The 19,866-nt window shown below is 35.4% G+C and overlaps 1 protein-coding gene across 1 annotated transcript; it reads right to left on the bottom strand.

Moving 5' to 3' along the window:
- Nucleotides 1-12,354: 12,354 nt before the first annotated feature.
- Nucleotides 12,355-15,416, bottom strand: LOC117630153 (probable LRR receptor-like serine/threonine-protein kinase At3g47570). Its single transcript, XM_034362903.1, has 2 exons — nt 12,800-15,416; nt 12,355-12,704 (listed from the first exon to the last, which is right to left on the bottom strand). The coding sequence occupies exons 1-2, from the start codon at nt 15,414-15,416 to the stop codon at nt 12,355-12,357; spliced, it is 2,967 nt and encodes a 988-aa protein (XP_034218794.1).
- Nucleotides 15,417-19,866: the final 4,450 nt, after the last annotated feature.

Raw genomic sequence — 19,866 nt, 5'->3', positions numbered from 1 at the left:
GGGCTATTGGGCATGAAATGTAATCTTGAATCCTTAATTGGGTACACGAGAAAAGTAAAGGGGTTTGTTTAGATCTGGACTCAAAAGAGAGAGAGAGTGACTTTGAGTCAGTCTGAAGTTGAGGCGTGATCAGCGGCTGTGATTTGAGGACATTCTCTGGGGGCCCACACAAGATTTCATGGGGCACGGGAAGGATACACATATGCAATACAATCTAAAGCCCCACTAGCTAATAAGAGATCTAAGCGAGCATAGTGCACCAGAAAAGCGTGTGGGTGGGTGGGTGCAAGCAAGCAAGAGGGGGAGGGGGGTGGGGTGCCCAATGTAAAAAAAGCAGACACCTAATCCTAATGAGCAACGAGGCAGGGAAGGCCTACAAAACAAGAAGACAGTGATGAGAGAGCATCCAACGTGGGTTGTAGGACCCACTTAATCCCGTAATCAGCGGCCCATATACCCCGCCTGGCTTTAACTGTAAGTGGGGCCTAAAACACACAATAACAATATAATTAAGTTAATCTAAACCCTAAACACAAACAAACCTACTTCAATTAATCTCGAGCCACACCCTCACTCCAATTCCTTAATTAGAGTCGTAGACTAAACTCCATTATCTTTACTTCTGCCAAAACCCAACCTATATTTGCATAATTACATGCATGCATATGTGTTTTTTTGTCACCTTTTGTCCCACTTTAAGCTAACTTTCTTTAGCTGCATGCAACCTACACGGATGGCCCACCTGTAAAATAATCAGTATGGTATAAATTGTGAGCTCAAATGTATTAGTTTGCATATGTGATTGCATGTATTTGGAGTTAAATAATTTAATCTTTGAATTTTTTAAACGTAGTAGTTTATAAGTGATTGCATGTATTTAAAGTTAATTGATTTTGAACGATATAATATAAGTAGGGTAGGTTTTCCTATTACTCATAAAGTTTTTATTTCTTAGTTGCATGATTCACTGTCATTTTTCTCTCAATCTACTGTGCAATTATTATTACATTGGATACCCATTAGAAACTAGCTGGTGAATGGTGACAATGATTTTGATTACCCTACCCTTTATCGGTTTTCTCTCCTCCTTTTTTTTTCTAATTTTTTAGGAAGCTTCTCTGTTTGTCAACACATCAAACTATTTACATCAAAAGAAGGGGAAGGGTGGATTTTGTGGTAGACTTTGCATATGTTGCAAGAAAATTCGAATGAGATATAGAGGTCCAATTTGGGGCGGGAAGCTTACATTTTCCAGTGATCTTTTGTCATTATATAGAGCAAGAGAGGTGAAGTGATGCGACTTTTATATAGTACGTACGAACGCGTACTAAATATGTATTAGATTAATCAAATTGTGAATTAGATCTTAAAATATTGCATTAGTCATGTCATGACGATCCTTCGAATGTGGTATTTCTAGGTGTTTGTATCGAGTACCAATTCGTACTGCACCCCTTATAGTCCAAATGAGAATAAGTTTGAAGACATCCGATCCCAGAGTGCAATTTCTTTTTTTAAAATGGTCATTCAAGAAAAAGAAAATCCATCAATGAAAGGTACAAAGGAAACTTACTTACAAATTCATAAATTAGGATATTATCAAAAAATATAATCCATGGAACAAAATAAATATGAAAAAAATAAAATAAAAAATTGTGGTTTGGACCGCTGGGTCATCATTGGTGTGACATCCAGGAAATCTTTAGCTCCCCATGTGCATGCGATACCACTGTGATTGAATTTTAGATACGACCTCAAACGTGGACCAATAGCTAGTGACCACGTAGGTGGTGGGGTCGGGATTTGATGCATGCGGGACCAGCCTGACATTGGGTTCATGATGGCCTGTGATTAGAGCGTGCAGGTCACTCGCAGCCATGTGAGGCTCATCATTTTGGCCTGATTTATTCTCCAAGTCAAAAAAAAAAGGAGCCAGCCATCCACCGTCCATGTGAACCTGAATTTGGCTGTTTGCTTTTGTCTCGAGGGTTTTTATTAGTGGGTTTGGAAAATTGGATGTTCAGTGAACTAAGCTTGCTCATCATCTTGTTTAACATGTTTGTTTGGTGGGATGGAGATTAAAAAGATGAGTTTGGAATCTTGGGAAAGCATAATTTAGTTTGGATTTTGTCAGTTTGGTGGGATGGAGATTAAAAAGATGAGTTTGGAATCTTGGGAAAGCATAATTTAGTTTGGATTTTGTCACACTCATATATTTCCAAGATCATACATTTGGTTTCTTATAAATTCATAATTCATGCCTTTTAACTTTGAAGTAATTGTAGTTCAAAATCCTTAACTAGTTATAAATTCTCAAAATCTAAGAGTCCGTTTGATAATTATTTCAATTTTAGTTTTTATTTTTTATTTTTTGTGTTAGAGTATAGAGGAAAATAAAAGTGAGGATGAGAGGAATGAGTAATAAAAGTGAAAACAATTTGAAATAGATTTCAGTTTTTAATTTTTGTTTTCACTTTTGTTACTCATTCCTCTCATCAACTCCTCTCATTCTCATCTCTACTCTCATTCTTACTTTTATTCTCCATCTTTTTTCTCTAAACTGTAACACAAAAAATAAAATAATTATCAAACAGGCCTTAAATCTATTCGTTTTATGTTGATTCTCTTTTCAACGGTGAAAGAGTTTCTAAATTTGATTCCTTCACTCCCTATTGATTAAAAACAAAGGAATGAAAGATAGTTGTTGAACGAATTCTACTTTGAATTTTATCTTTAGAAATACATTCTCAAGGTGGATCTTTAAAAATAAAAAATAAAGAATTTAAAAGATTATATTATATCGTGGGATGAAGATCAATAATTTAATCATTCATTCTCTTGGAAGAAAAAGACATCCTATGTAGAACAAGTGTCTAATTTAAGCGATCAAACTTGCATATGGTTGATTCAATCTTTGAGCCCCCAATTAACAATGCGTTGACATCTTCTTTTGGCTTCATGTTATGTATGATATTATTAAAAAATATATCCAAAATTAACTATTATAATCAAAGGTGTTTGACCTATGCTATTGGAACGTTTCGATTTGGCTTGTAATAGGCCTAAGCATTTTACTTTGTATTTTCAACAAAGCAGTTCCTTAAATTTGTTGTTTACCTAAGGGTAGTCATACTTAATCATGTGTAAATCAATAAAAACTTACGTGAGATGACTTTCTTGTTACATGGTAGGATGAGTACACGTAACATATTATGTTTGTCTATTGCTCATTCGTTCATGCAATAAAGAAGTCTTCACTCAAGATTTTCATAAATTATCGAATACTACTTCATTATTTGTTTCTTCTTCGGAAATATTGGCCTTTACTTACAGATCAGAGATCTCAGGTTCGAATCTCCATAATATCATAATTGTGTGTGTGTGTGTGTGAGAAATCTCCCTCCTATGTAGTTTAGATTATCGTTTGTACTTAAAAACAAAAGAGTAAACTAGAATTAAATTTAGAAAGAAAGAAAGAAGAAAAGTGTTCATTTTGTGGCATCCATTTTCCAATCTCAATGAAGAATTGCTTACAACTTGCAGTTGGCTGCTGAATATGTCATAATACTTGCAATGAATTATACACCTAAAAATTGAATTGGGGTAGCCTTAATTATATAACCTTAATTAAAAATTTCAAAAATCATATTACCAATTTATCACAAGGGCTCATTGAATCTTTGAGTCCCCAATTAACAATGCGTTGACATCTTCTTTTGGCTTCATGTTTATGCTATGATATTATTAAAAATATATATCCAAAATTAACTATTATAATCAAAGGTGTTTGACCTACGCCATTGGAACGTTTCGATTTGGCTTGTAATAGGCCTAAGCATTTTACTTTGCATTTTCAACAAAGCAGTTCCTTAAATTTGTTGTTTACCTGAGGGTCGTCATACTTAATCATGTGTAAATTGAGTAAAACTTACGTGAGAGGACTTTCTTGTTACATGGTAGGATGAGTACACGTAACATGTTATGTTTGTCTCTATTGCTCATTCGTTCATGCAATAAAGAGGTCTTCACTCAAGATTCGAATTCTCACGGCATCATAGTTTTGTGCGCGTGTGTGAGAAATTCCCCTTCCTTGTAGATTAGATAATCACTTGTACTAAAAAAACAAATGAGTAAACTAGAATTAAATTTAGAAAGAAAGAAAGAAGAAAAATGTTCATTTTGTGGAATCCAATTTCCAATCTAAATGAAGAATTGATTACAACTTGCAGTTGGCTGCTGAATATGCCATAATACTTGCAATGAATTATACACCTAAAAATTGAATTGGGGTAGCCTTAATTATATAACCATAATTAAAATTTTCAAGAATCATATCGCCAATTTATCACAAGGGCTGCTTGCTAGGAAAGAAAAGAGAGAAAAGAACAAAATATTAACACAAGGGTAGGTTAAAACTAACTTCTCTAGCTAGGATTAATTGTACAAATTGCCACTTGAGCCGACTTTACTTTGGTAGATGACTTTAAAATCATGGAAATTTGTGGTGAATTTGAAGGCTCTCTTTCCACCACAAATTTCATGCTGATGTTGCCCTCATGGTTTATAGGCACTTATTTATGGGAGAACTGTCCTGGTCGTAATGGAAAATTCCAACTCCAATCTAGCCTTGATTGTTGGATTCAAAGTTAATAACTCCAGTCAGACTTGTAAACTGCAGTTTGTTGAGACAAATTAATGCAATTCCATGCCCTACAAGCATTTTTTTTCTTACTCACACACACAGAGTCTAAACGGCCGCCTTCTGTCCTGAAAAAATTTTAGGGGATCGAATTGCATCAAGATAATTGACCTCTAGCCACTGGTCTATGGTCTCTAACCCCATGAAAGCATGAAAAGCTCTAGAAGATGCAAAGGTTTGAAAGTACTTATGTTAAGCACGAGTAGAAATTTTATTAAAAATCACATCTTCCTATATTAACTCAGTCTAATGATCGTTTTCTTCCCAATGTATGTTACTAATACATGTTAAAAGGATGCTCTGTGTCCATTTGGGAATGGGGATGTGTTGAAAGGAGCTCCAAAGAGATCCTATCACATGTTATGTCACATTAACATATGGGATAGAGAATTCAAGAAAGATGGCTATATACCCATATGAATAAAGGGTATCACTACGTGTGGGCGAGAGAATTCAAGAAAGATAAACATATACAACCATATCCATGTGGGTAGGAGACCAGAGAAACTTGGCAAGGGCACAAGTAAATGTGCCCCCACCAAATATTTAGTTATTGCTTACGTATACGTCCATTCCTATCCTTATCTGCGATCTTTGCCTCCATGTGAGCTTCTAATCTGAAATAGATCCTTAATACATCATCTGGTTGGTCAAATTTTGAGGCCTATGTGGCCCATGCATGAAAAAGAATTTAAATAATTGAGGTCATGTATAATTCAATTAAAATTTCCTTTTTTCTTTTTTTCTTTTTTAAATTTTAATTTTTTTTTTGGTTGTTGTCAAAGTTAGAAAAGAGAAAGAGAATTTTCTCACACACACTGTCAAAGTGTCATAAGAGTTGGAATATGAGGATTCACATTGTTGGGCTGCTGGTTTGCAAAAGCTTACTAGAATGACTGAGTTTCTGGAACAAAGTCTTGCACTTTGGAATAAGTGGACGGGGGAGGAGGGACATGGAACTGTAAGGAAGTTTGACTAGAGCGAGAGTCAGTGAAGCAGGGCTGCTTTAGAAATGAACATAACAGACGAGGTTTACATTTTGACCCAAAAAAAAAAAAGAGAGGTTAAAAAGCTACATATATTCTCCAAATCAAATGTGACGGTGCTGAGGAATCTCATTACAGTTAAGTTGAATATCAATTTAAATAAATTTGTAATATTAACACACGAATTAAAAAGAATGATGGATTCATAATATTTTTTGCGTAGTTGGATTAGACGGTGACCCACTCCTACTAATGTCAATATTGTCTTTACTACTTATATATATATATATATATATATTGTATTTTATTATAAAACTTGAAAGTGTGCAGTTTTATCATAAAAAACATTGGTGTTATTAGTAGTTGAACTGCTTATTAGAAGTTGTATTTTATTTTAAGATGTGAATGACGGATGCTTAATCTAATTAAGATTGAGGTTTCAATTTAGAGCAAACCCTCATAAAGTTTTGGCTGGGAGTAATTAAGGTGGTGGGAGGGGCAAGCTACATGCATAATAAGGGGAAGTTCATTTAAGAAGAACTTGTCCTTGAATCATAATAATATGGAGGGGTACAAAATGATTGAAGGAGCTTCTTCAATTGGCCAGTTACCCAATTTTGGGGCCAAATTATAATTCGGTTGGGTGTGGTAGTTAGAACTTGAATAGTTCCCCACAGATTCAGGAAGTGTTTCCAAGTGAAAAAGAAATGTAAACCAAACAAAATCATGAACATTATAATGCTCAAGTTCGCATGCATATTGTTGGTTGGACAGAGGGACCAAATTTCCCAAATATAGCTATTTTGCATAATCACTCTTTATGCCCATATTCAAAACTAATTGTTTGCACCTTTACGCAATCTCCATGAGAAAAAAGCCACAAGTTTCTCAACCAAGCAAGCAAATAGGCATCATATCCAAGACAAGAGAGCCAATTACCTTTTTTTTTAAATTAAAAAAATCCTGAATTCTTTTTATTTTGTTATATATAAAACAGCAATATGCAGGTGCAGCTAGCACCATCATTCACTATGTCTGTCCAAATATCACATGGCCCTTTCTTTCCTTTTCTTTTACAAAATGGCCAAAGTAACTTAGATTCTTCTTTGCAATATAAAAACCAACTACCACAACAACCAACTTAACTGCCTCTTATATTATCAAGATTCTTCTTTCCAAAAGCAAGATGGGGAGGTAATAATTAATCAGTTTTAGTGTCTTAATTAATGGGATTTAATTTGCTTGGTGATGAGATTATGTGGGAATCACCTACCGCATGCAAGCAAATTGCACAAGACAATCCGTGGACAAACCGCCACCATCATTTGGCCCTTCACCCAGCTATTATTCATTTGAAAGCATTGAAAATAATGAATAAAATTGATTCTTCTCCAACTTTACCAAGTGGGTCTCAATAAGTTTATACTAAGTAGACACCTAAGTAAAAGGTAATAATGAACAAGAGAGGCGCCAATTTACTCCAACTTTGATGGTGAGATTAGCCAATCTCCTTCAAATTTTTATAAAAAAGAGGTAAACATAAGCACGCGTAGCTACCTTACTAATAGGATGCTGGTCTAATGAAGCTTGGCTACCCAGTGAGAAGATTGAAAGAAAAAAAATGAACAAGGCTAGGTACGTTGGTAGAATGAGACCCACCATCTGCCGCAAGCTCTAAGACCAAAATTAACTCGAAAAGTTGAAGATGAATCTCACATCATGTTAAATATGAATTCCAATTTGCATGGTTTGGTCAATTGACAAATCATCGTAAAGTAAATGTTGATTTGTGTGACATAATAGCTGATTTATTATTCAATATGAATCTCAATTTGCATGACTTATTCAATCGGTTACAAAGACATCAAGTCAAGGACAAAATGGGCATTAGAATGTCCATTAGTGAAAAAAAAATTAGCTGACCCATCAGAATGGCCATTAATACATGATCCTAAAAAATACATGGTTTATAGGAAGAGAAATGAACGCTTCAGATCCGGGGGTTATCCTTTGGATTCCGTCAGATCTTTGGTTGTTGGTAGATCTATATCGATTTATTCTTTTTTTGGCATATCTATTGTTTCAGATTTGGACTGATTTTGGTTGTGCCTTATCTAGTCAGGCTGCTTTTTGAGGTGTTGCGAGTTGGTCATGGTAGATCCACTTCTCATTGGTGCATTGAGGTCTTGGAGTAACTAGATAGCGCTCTCTATGTTATGCCTCGAAGAAAGATTAGCGACAGTTGGTTTTCCTTTTGTCGACGTTGTTTTAGTTTTTTATTATTATTTTGGTTTAGTTTTGTTGAGGCCCAAAAATTCAGGGATTAGTCCCAAGTTTAGTCTTAGCCCAACACTAATAAATTGATATAAAAAGAAATATAAGAAAAATTGTGGGACGCACCCACGTAAGCCATGGGCCATGCATCATGCCAAACAAACATGCGCAAAAGAATTAATATGCACCGGCCTTATAAATTCAAGCTCACCAACTTAATCCGATACTATTTAGCCCGATCATGGCTTATTGTGGCATGATAAACTCAAGCACAAGCATAAATGCCAAGCAAAGAACCACTATGCCAGGCCATGCTACAAGCTTAAGTGGGCCCAAGCCACGAAAAAAATAACCGGGGCTTGCTGAGAATGTTGTGGTATGGAAGGAAACAAGCGATCAAGGGGCCCATTGAGGGTTCGAGGAGCGGAAGTTTTAAGCCACTTGGGGGCATTAAAACTCAAGCCCGTTCCTCGAGCCCAAATACATGGGTTAGCATGAGAGAAAAAGGAAAAATGGTCCAATGCCTTAGGAGGACATCTAGAAGCCTGTCATAACACTTAGACCAGTCCACATCAATAGAATACCCAAAGCTAATAAAGCCATTTCCAGCAGCTTGACGAAACCTATCAAACGTTGGAAATAATAGCATAATAATCCAATAATGTGCTTACAAGCCCAACCCAGCGACTTCTGAAAAAGCTGGCATCGTGCTTCCTCCTTGTTAGAGTTCCAAGGTGGTCATCAAAGAGCCATTGCAGGAACCAAAGGAAATCCATGAACAGAAGAAGAATACCCAGCGGACAAGAGACTCCACCCATCTCCCGTTTCTACTGTAAGCACCATTTTGAAAAAACCACGAAGGAAAGCAAGTGGCGCCTCACCCTCATAAGGAGGTCTAGCCGCATAAAATCCTTGGGACCCCAAAGGGTTCCTTACCTAGGCACCTTGGATAGTCGAATTTCACCAAATTAGATCAAGTAAGAAGAACCAATGGAAAAAGGGAGAGAAAAGTTGGATAAAATTAGGATTCTTTTAGCCTATAAAAGGGAGCCTCTCCTACCCAGCAAAATTATGATCCATAGCCTGACCAAGCTTTGTCAAGCAACTGGGAATTTACTCAAGCCACCCAATTTTCTTCTTCGTTTGTTTCTCTTTTTCCCTTGAGATAGAAATCGTTCTAATTTTCCCCTGTCCTACTCTAAACCTTCGGTCTCTATAAGAAACTCATGCTTCTCTCTCTCTCAAATTGCTGAACTCATGAACGCTTAGCTCCCACTCGTGAACGCTTAGCTCCCATGCCACAAGCTCCTCAAGCTAAGCCATGAATCAATTTATTATGTTTATTCGGCTATTGGTGAAAAGAACCTAAGGGTGTTTTTTCTAAGGTTTCATCAAACCTTTCAAAAACTCTTTTGGGAACTTGGTTTCTGAACCTAGACACTCGGGGAATTTTTGTTCGTTTTCCTCTTACTGTAGTCCAGACCCATTCGTTAGGCTGCTGGAACAAAAGACCCCTACAAGTTTGTTTAATAAAGTCCAGATACTTTGAGTTTTTTTTTTCTTCCCATAATTCCATAAACTTAGTTGAGTTTGTTATGTGTTCTTAGTCTTTTGAAGAGACTCATGCCACTTAGCAACTAGTTTTTGTCTTTGATTTAACTAGATTAGATTTAGGAAAATTATGGCGGTTGAAAGAGGTTTTAGAAAAGTTATGTTCGAGTGTAATTCTTTCTAGATTGTTTCTACTTTTTGGCTAGCCCAAGTCACTAGAGAAGTTTTTACCCATAGTTGCTATATTGGTATTGGAATGACATCCTTCATAGTAGATGTCTTTTGTACTCTTTATTCTTATTGATCTAATAAAATTTTATCGTCTTATAATATTACAAAAAACGCGTGGTTTTCCCAATGAATGCTTTAGGTTTTGGACTTCAATTTTATTTGCTTTGGTAAAAAGATAGTTGAGAGAAAATCGATGATGAAATAGGACAATAACTATAGTGGCACAGTGGGTTAGCTCATATGATGTGAGCATGCAATTATCTTTGGATCGGAATAGACGGGGGGAAATTGATTGAAAGACTGCTAGGCCCTTTTGTAAATAATGAATCATCTTGCTTTATAATATAATAGGCCATGGGCTTGGGAAATGGACGTCTCTAGACACGGTATTTGGACTCACCCAACAACAGCCTAATGGGGTCAAGTGTCTCAGATTTATTGAAGATAAGAGACAAGATGTAGTTGTTTGATAGATTTAATCACATTGCTAGGGATGCAGCCTGCAGGCCCAAAACACACCAACAAAACGACGTAGTAGTAGTATTGACATCACTCTCATAAGGCTAAAAACATTCCCACGAAAAAATTATTAAAATTATCATTCTAATTCATTTCATTTCATTCTAAATCTCAAGATATATCCTACTTAAAGGATGGACTAAAATTGTAACAAAATTAATATCGGTTGCCAAAGCACTCTATTTACTATGGTATTACTCGCTAATACCAGACATCACATATTATACGTAAATGCAAATTTTTGGAGAATATGTAGAGTATTACTTGTGGGAATGTCATTTCTGTCTATGCGAGAGAACAACTTACCATAGTTAAGAAAATAAAACTGATGTCTCAAAATCCGTGGGTGAACACTTGAGAGCTCGATGAAAATTGTTTTTGCATTGAAGAACAAATGTGCATGTGGAACAACTCTGTTTGCGGCCAGTATGAAAATATGTTATCTTGTAAATACAACCATGTTTTATCCTTTAACCAACCAAATTATAGTCACTCTTTCACAAGAAATGTGAGAATACAAGGTAAACACTCCAATTAAGCATAATGAGAAACAATAACAAGAAATTGTCTAGGGCAGATCAATAAGACCAGTTAAAATATATGCTTGATTTATTTATCCAACTTTGATAATTTATAAACACAAATTGCCAGCAACTAATTAGCAGCTTAAGAAGACTAGCTACAATGGAGGCAGTGAAAAAGGAGGAGATATATGCCTTTCCCACACCACCCATGCCAAAAAGCAACCAACAATCCAGTTGCATATTTAAGAGTTCCTATGCTCGAAGAAACTAATGACAACCTGAAAATTAAATAAGGGTATATTTTGTGTACATGTATCCACGAGTTTTTACGTTGTAGTTCCAAGCAATTTGTTAGTCTAATTTGGTTTTTAATTCCATTGGTGTTTTTTCTACTCTTTTGCACTCTTAATTTCCTTTATCTTCTTGTGATTAAATTGGGGTTTGGAGATGGCTGTGTTGTGTATGTATGAGGTGTTTGATGGAAATTTGTGGGAATTGACTTCTGGGAAAGTTCAATTGCTGAGAGATTATGATGAACATGGGTTGTAACTCGGAACTTCTTGGTGAAGGTAGTAAATCAAATGTTTACCTCAGAATTTCACTGGACTCTGTTTGGTTTTGTTCAACTTTGTATAATTATTTATTGATACTTTGTGGTTTGGGTTGGGTTGGAGCTATCAAAAGCAAAAGGACAAAAGCAGTTTTGTTTTCTCAAGCTGGTTCGATCAAAAGATTTGATGGAAAATCATTTCCAAGAGATGATATATGGATGATTCTTTTTATATGTTTGGTAATATTGGGAAAGTAAAAAATTATTTAATTTATTTTTTTATGTTTGGTTTGTGTATAAATATAAAATAAATATAATATAAATTATACCCATTTTAAAAATATGAATTGAATAAAATAAAAGAATAGTCAAAGTGGTAAATTGTGAATTGGACAAAATGGTCATAAAAATGTGCATACCTTAGGGGTTGGAGAGTTTATTTTTCCCTAGTTTCTCATGTGTCAAGCAACTATTTTCCATGTCTCGACTTACTAAACATGAGAAATTATGATTTCCTATCCCAAGCTCCATTTTCCATGAACCAAATACACCGTAAGGTCTCATTTAGTTCAAAATTTAGGGGATTAGGAATGAGTTTGAAATTGTATTCACATGCCAAAATATAATCGATGGTCAAAGTAATAAGAGGGACGATGATTTTTCAAACACATTTTTTCGCTAAGCTAGACCCGTTTGCAAGCAAGCAATTATCTTTGGAAGACTGCACAATAGGCATGGGCTTAGGAAATGGCCGTCATAGTTTTTAGAGAACGTATTTGGACCAAACAACTGGATCAAGTGTACTTTCAGATTTATTTAAGATTAGAGATTTACACAAGATGCAGTAGTTTGATCACATTTCTAAGGGCTTCAGGCCCAAACACACAAATAAAACGACGTAGTAGTAGCACAACTCCCATCCACTGTACCAGGCTAGCAACAGCAAGCAACAAGAATATTTCTCAGGCAGCACATAAAAAATAATATCCCCATCACACAAACCCGTAGCAGAAAAAGTTCCTATCCAAGAAGAACGTCTCTAATGGAATGCAGCTCAGATGCAGCATCACTGATATTCTTCAGACGGTCCGTTGGAGATTCAGCAGAGCATTCAATTCCAATTCTAAATATTGAATTCAAGCACACCTCAATCTTTTGAACCCTTCTCTCGTTGGTGCCTCCTTCAAAAAGTGTTGAATCTACAATCTCCATAACTCGATTAGGGAAAGCCATTTTAACATAAGTATGAAGGTTTAGGTCCCCATTAAACATGTCGTCGGTGGGTCGCTTTCCTGCGAACATCTCTAACAGAAGAATACCAAAGCTGTAGACATCTCCATTTGTTGACACCTCGCTTCCCATACCGTACTCTACCATTGAAACATCATAAGATATTATCAGCACAATTGTTAGTAAAATAGCCAAACTTTGTAAGATTTAAAATGAAAACAAGGACACCACTTACCTGGAGCAGCATAACCAACCGTTCCTTTTATTCCAATGGAACTTGTGTGATTGTTGGAAACATTAATACCAGTTTCTTGGGAGAGAAATCTTGCGAGTCCGAAGTCAGAAACATGTCCAGTCATCTCGTTGTCCAAAAGAACATTGCTTGGCTTGAGATCACAATGAACTATCTGTGTTTCGCAATGATTATGAAGATAATCCAATGCACAAGCAACATCAATGGCAATCTCTAGCCTTTGATCTAGATTTAAACTCTTGGGTCCCTCTCTTACCTCTTCAATTTCAGTAGGAGGATGCAGCCACTCCTCTAAGCTTCCTCTGTCCATGTACTTGTAAACCAGAGCCTTGAAGTCATTACCATGAAAGTCAACACTTGAACACGCAGTTATAATCTCGACAAGATTTCGATGCTTGATGTTTCTTAAAGCCTCACATTCGGCCATGAAACTCTTCGATGCTCCATGGCGTAACAAGTTGAACACCTTCACAGCAACAAGTTGATGTTTATCATTATCATCAAGAATTCCTTTGTACGCAGACCCAAAACTGCCTGCCCCAATCAAATTAGCCGAAGAGAACTCGTCAGTAGCTCTTAGAAGAGTAGCATATGACACTTGCAAAAAATGGTTCGCCAATGTGCTCAACGGAATCTCTTTCCTTTTCCTTCTTGACGAACAGAGGAAGAAATAGGACATCACCATAACTATTCCAAGAAGAGCAACTCCGGAAAGTACTAACGGGATTATTAATTTCAAGCTACGAGATAATCCTCCTTTTCTGGACTTGCACTTGGGCAGTTGCAGATCAGCAATACCTCCACAGAGCTTGGTGTTGCCAGTAATTGAAATCGCACTTGCATTTTTAAAAGCACCTCCTCCAGTTGGTACCGCTCCCCAAAATTCATTGAATGATAGGTCTAGTTTCTTCAAGAAGACAAAGCCCCCTAAGAATTTTGGAATTTCACCCGACAAATTGTTGCGAGAAAGGTCTAATTCTCCTATGGCTTTCAACCCAATCATAGATGAGGGAATAGGCCCCTTGAAGAAGTTGCCTTGCAAGTACAAAACTTCTAAACTCTCACATGAACCAAGGCTACTAGGAAGTTCTCCGGATAACATGTTATTAGAAACGTCCAGTACACCTAGACTCTTCAACTTTCCAACCTCCATCGGAAGAGAACCCGTAAGGTTGTTCATCGACAAGTTCAAAAGCACTGATAAGGACGGGAGGCCAATAACTTGTTGAGGTATTGCGCCACTAAGTTTATTATTAGATAAATCCAATACTATCAGCTGTTGGCAATCTCCCAAGCTTGAAGGGATGACGCCTTTAAGATTATTTCCTTGTAAGAAGAGTCTGTATAACTTGGTTAAATTTCCTAAAGAGGACGGAATGCTTCCTGATAATGCATTCATAGAAATATCTAATTCCACAAGGCTTGACATCTTCTGAATTTCAGTGGGAATGTTACCCGTCAAGCTATTTCCCCCCATTGACAACGACTCCAAGTTGACCAGATTCCCTAATTCTGTTGGGATACTTCCATGTAGTTGGTTTCTGAAAACCCAAAACTTTTCAAGCTTGGTTGAAAGATTGGATATTGATGTGGGCAACGTCCCTCCAAAATTGTTTTCACCCACCAACAACTGTCTTAACTCTGTGGCATTGGTCAAGTCCGAAACGAAACTCAAGTCACCATCTGTACCGCTTCCGAGATGATTCCATTCAATGAAGAATATCTCTAGGTCTTGAAGATTTCGGAAATCTGGCATCTGACCTGTGAAGTTGTTAAGTTGCATTTGTAGTAATCGCAGACTTGTGGCATTTGATAGTGAGAGAGGCAAGGATCCAAAAAATTGGTTGTTAGCAATGCTAAAGGATTGGAGATTAGGAAGAGTTTTTCCTAAGTCTGATGGAAGCCTCCCTTGAATTTTGTTACTTCCTACTCCAAAGAAACCAAGAGCAGAGAGGTTATAGATGGAGGGAGGAATGGTACCAGTTAACTTGTTTGCACCCAATGACAAATGTGTTAAGTTTTTCAATTGGCCCAGAGAAGTAGGGAGGCTTCCCACCAAGTTATTTTGTGTTGCAGCAAGTACCTCGAGAGACGAAAGGTTTCCCAAGGAAGGAGGGATCTCTCCAGTTAAATTATTAGCTTGTAAAACAAATTGTTGAAGCTTCGACAAAGAGCCAAATTCAGATGGAATTTTACCCACCAACCCGTTGAAACCGATGTCCATGAAGATGAGGTTGGAGCAATATGATATGTTGTATGAAATAGGGCCACTAAATGAGTTGTTGTGTAGATATAGTACCTGCAATCTACGCAAATTCCCAATTTCTGGAGGGATTTTATTGCTGAAGCTGTTGTTTTGGAGTCTTAGAGCCCTTAGGAAACTTAGATTTCCTATGTGTGGGGATAGGGACCCTGCCAGCTTTTGAGATTGGAGGTCTAGCCTTGTGACCCTTTGTTGGTGTCGTCGACTGCAGGTGACACCGTGCCAGAAGCAAAAGTGAATGGATTCATTCCAGGAGCTCGTTACATTATGAGGATCTTGCTTTATTTGAGCTTTGATGGCTAGCAGTGCAAGCCTATCGGTCTCGTTGCCTCCCATTCTCAAATGCATGGAGCAAACGAACAATGCTCCATTCACAAGTGAGTATGTTAATAAAATCAGTTTCAAAACCAAAACCCCCATTTTGAATTTGTTTATCAGAAGCGGGTAATATTATATTCCCATTTGATTATGAAGGCATGGCAAACTGGTTTATAAGATTGAGTAATGCGCTTAACTAAGTCCCAGTCATTACGATCAGCCACGGTTGACTTGCTTTCCAAAGACACAAAACTTTGACTTGCTTCCATTAGTCACTTGCAAAGAATTAGCCATAAAGCAACAATACATTTCCACCAACGTGTGGTTGAAGAAATACGTACGTTGATAAAGGCAAGTGGTTAATTTCTTCTGGCAACAATCATACGTTGGTTTGCTTGAATTCAATTAAGCGGATTGTGTTATAAAAAATAATAGTTTTTCTCTTTCCGTAAAGTCGAATACAAAATATTTATATTATAAATAACATATAAACAAATTGGAAAGTTTTGAAGGTATAATGAAATTGAACAAAATAATAGGTAAGTAAAAGGAAAATAAATAACAAGTAAGAAGGTGAGTTTGGTACGGTGAAGCACGTCAAAGACGCTGTCCTAAAGCCTTTGTAGCCTCCCTATGTGCAGGTACTGACGGTCTACAAGACTCCAAGATACGACCCCTTGTACACAAACTCAAGATCCGCTATGAGCACATTCACAGACAGATATAGGTATCCAAGTCACATAACCATTGCCCAAAATAATAATAATATAAAGTAGAGAATATATGTAAAAGTAGACAAGGAGAGAATTAGAATGTGTATGTGATATTCTGATAATGTATTGTGTGTTATTGTGTGTATTGTGTGTATATGTGTGTTTCTGTGTGTTTCTCAAATGTGAAGGAGGAGTGGCCTTTTATAGGCATCCAAAAACATGTAACCTTCACCAACCATAAAAGTCCACCAACCATAAAATTAAGGCATTCACCAACCAGAAATAAAACCTAAATATTAAATATTTATAACCCCCATAATAAATAAAATAAAACAGCCAAAATAATTAAATAAATAAAATGGTTAAATTTTTAAAACCTTTTAAAATTCCAACAATCCCCCACAAGGTTTTCAAAATTTTACCATGACAAAAAAAAACTGTGAAAAATATATAATATATATATGGGCAATATAATACTATGTAATAGGTGTAGGTGCCTTCCGGGCTTGAACCTTCACTTAGTGATGATAGTCTCCATTTGAGGAACCTGAGTGTACATAGTATTGAACTCGGCACCTTTGATCAAACTTCAACATATCCCACACATAGTATTAGTTGAGACTTGGATGCGGGGTAGCGCTATTTATGGCCATGCGCTAATCTTGATTCTCATGAGAGTTACTAGAGAATAGCCCAATTCTCATAGTCGCGGCATCACGACGTCTCTCACTTAGGTGAGTTCTCCAAGAGTACATGTGACCTGCACCCTGCGGGAGTTTGCCCGCCTCGAAACTCATTCAGGGATAAATCCCTTCCTAACGTCACATAAAATAGCACTTTTGCCTTAGGGATGAGCAGAAGAATATCTCAAGGATATCTCCATAGTTTTATGAGTGCTATATGAGTCACGCAATATGGATTGTTTCTACCACATTGAACTTCCTTCATGGGATCTCCAATCACAGAAGTTGGGTTACCTCCCTAGGTGACTCCCTTATGGGCTTAAGCACATCCCCCTCGACATTTTGCATTAATAGCCTCCTCCACGAGGCATGCATATCAAAACTAGCCTTCACAAGGCATATATAATGTAGGTCATGTCTTTGTTCTCCATTTTAGCGTGCTTTAAACCTGCATGTTATTAAAATATTTCCTACACAATCTTGCACACAAATAATTAATGGATTTCACCTCAGTATAATTGGAAATTAAATACGCATTGGTATACAGTTAAGTATAATGGAAATACATCATACATTAAATCTTCTAATCAAGAGTACCTCTCAAGTCCATGAAACTTTGAGTACACCTGCTACCACTTATGAACAACAATATAACAATTAATTCATTAAATAAATTTAACTATAAACACTGAGTATTTCAGGATACCCTTACTCCCTTTTGTGCACTCCAAATGGTTGAAATCATGATCAAATATCCAAGTTGAAATTGTATCTTGTCGATTCTCAATATGAACCTATAAGACAATAAGAAGTCTCTACCAAAATTTTATGCCAAAATCATCATTAGTTGCAAATATTTTTGTATCAAATTGAAGATAAATTAGTCTCATAATAAACTTGCATAATGAAACAAATTTCATACAGACACAGTATGTTTGCCAATAAAATATAAAAAGAATTATGTCACTAAATGAATCTTTCCCATGAGAGCATAAAGAAATTGAAAACACACAAAAATATGGGAAAGAGAGAAGGAAATGAATCTAATATTTTCCAGTATAAAAGCAAAAATTGCTTAATGTTACTAACAAATTAAATTACAGTACTAAAGTTCCCATTTAGGAAAATTCAACTTCCACAAATTGGTCCACACGTTTTAAAATAAAAATATTAATAATTATCAAAACGCAAATAACATAAGCATTGAGCGTTAATTAAAATAGAATAAATCTGAATAAAGGAGATATGAAAACTTATATAATAAATGTACAAAATAACTTCAGTTTTAAAGAGGTAATCAAATCACTCAAAAACTGGAATATTAAATTTTAAAAAATAAGTATTGATATTAATTTTGTATTTGAAATACCCACAAAAATTCCAACAAATACCCACATAGTTAAGGAAAAACTCAACCCCCACAAATTAGGGAATTCTCAAAATATATGAAGATTGTACCAAAATTTATTTAATTTTAAATTCATAAGATATGTACTCACAGTCATCTTGATAGTCATTGTAAATATAATAAAACCATCGAAAGCCTCAAAAGAAAAAAATGCCTCAAAAATTTAGGGTTTGAAAGCCTTACACCAAAACTCAAAATTAATGCCACTTACAGTGATATAATTTATTATTTCATTTCAGTTTTCTCAGGAGGATTCCACAGTGTACACTTCATGGCAATTAACTCAATGTGACATCTGTCAAGACTTTATAATCAAAAGAACATTAGTTCACTCAATATATTTGTATCAAGATTAACTCAAGTAACTAATATGAAGGATTGCACAATCGAAATATATAGGTGTTGGCAACTTTAAAAAGAATCCAAGGCATTAAAACAAAGATGTAATTAAATTGCATAAATGATTAGAACATTAAAGGCAATAATCACCTAACAATATCAACAATTTTACTGCCAAAATAAAAGCTCTAAATGTCATGAAATTGACATTAAAGTTTTGAAACTAAAGCTGCATAAATTAAAAAAAGAAATAAAATCTCGTAATTGAATGTGAAATGCAAAAGCTTCCAAAAGAAGTTAAGAGCAATTAACTAATTCTGGAATCAAAAGGAGCTAACGTCCAAGGTGTTAAAGTGATACATTTATCCTACAAAAAACTGTAGGTTTTTCTCCCAAATTCAAAGCAATGACAGCCATCAAAATAAAGAATAATTAGGCTCAATAAAACTTGCAATAATATCACATAAACTCTCTGCACGTTTTCGCAAAAATTAATAGATATAAATAAAAATAAGAATCAATATAAAAATTGAATACACAGATAGGCCAGATCTAAAACTGACGCAATATTAGATTTTGAATTCAGAATTAAACTTAAAAAAAAACTGTTTGCACCTTTTTTCTTTCAAGAATTTGAAACCAAAGTAAGTAGTATACTACACAGATTTGCAAGGATGCAACAATTGAATATTCAAATCAAATTTATCTTCATAAAAGAAAACTTAATTGTCTGTTGACCAATAATGCTTTATTCCTTCATAATGCATTAAACCACATAAAGATAGTGTATAAAAACCCAACATTAAAACAATAATTTCAAACACTAAACTTTAGTGCTAAGAATATATTATAATTGGTTCTTACGTTGGTATGAAGGACTTCCAAAAGTAAGAACAATAAAATGACATTAAGTCCAACAAAAAATAAGGGACCGTTATATAAAAGAAGATTGATGGCAACCAAAATGAATGAAGGCAATGTAAAAAGGCCCAACACAATAAAATCAAATATATATACTTGTTCTAAATATATATATATTTGCTTTGAAATTTCAATTAAAAGGAAAAAAAGATCAAAGATTTTGAAACACTTCAACGTTTCGGTTTTAAACACTTCAACCATTCAATATTGGATGTTTCAACGTAAATTAATTAATGAGTAATAATAAAGTAATCCGTAATGAAACAATAGAAGCTATTTAAAACAAACAGTAGCTTAGAAAAACATAGCTCACTTCAATATATATATTTTCCATTATTTCAATGGTCATTAATTAGCTTTTGAATGCTATTAACAATTTTAAGATTCTGAAATATATTTTAAAA

Source organism: Prunus dulcis, chromosome 6, assembly GCF_902201215.1.
Source record: "Prunus dulcis chromosome 6, ALMONDv2, whole genome shotgun sequence".
Lineage (NCBI taxonomy): Eukaryota > Viridiplantae > Streptophyta > Magnoliopsida > Rosales > Rosaceae > Prunus > Prunus dulcis.
Note: the sequence above shows the minus strand (reverse complement) of the source record. Positions and strands in the feature narration are given on the sequence as shown.

What these genes read in the sequence shown, in the direction of transcription:
- LOC117630153 (XM_034362903.1), bottom strand. Translation starts at nt 15,416, where the DNA reads ATGGGAGGCAACGAGACCGATAGGCTTGCACTGCTAGCCATCAAAGCT. An exon ending in GGTTGGTTATGCTGCTCCAG is followed by an intron (nt 12,705 to 12,799) that starts GTAAGTGGTGTC and finishes TTTCAATGGTAG; the next exon opens with AGTACGGTATGGGAAGCGAG.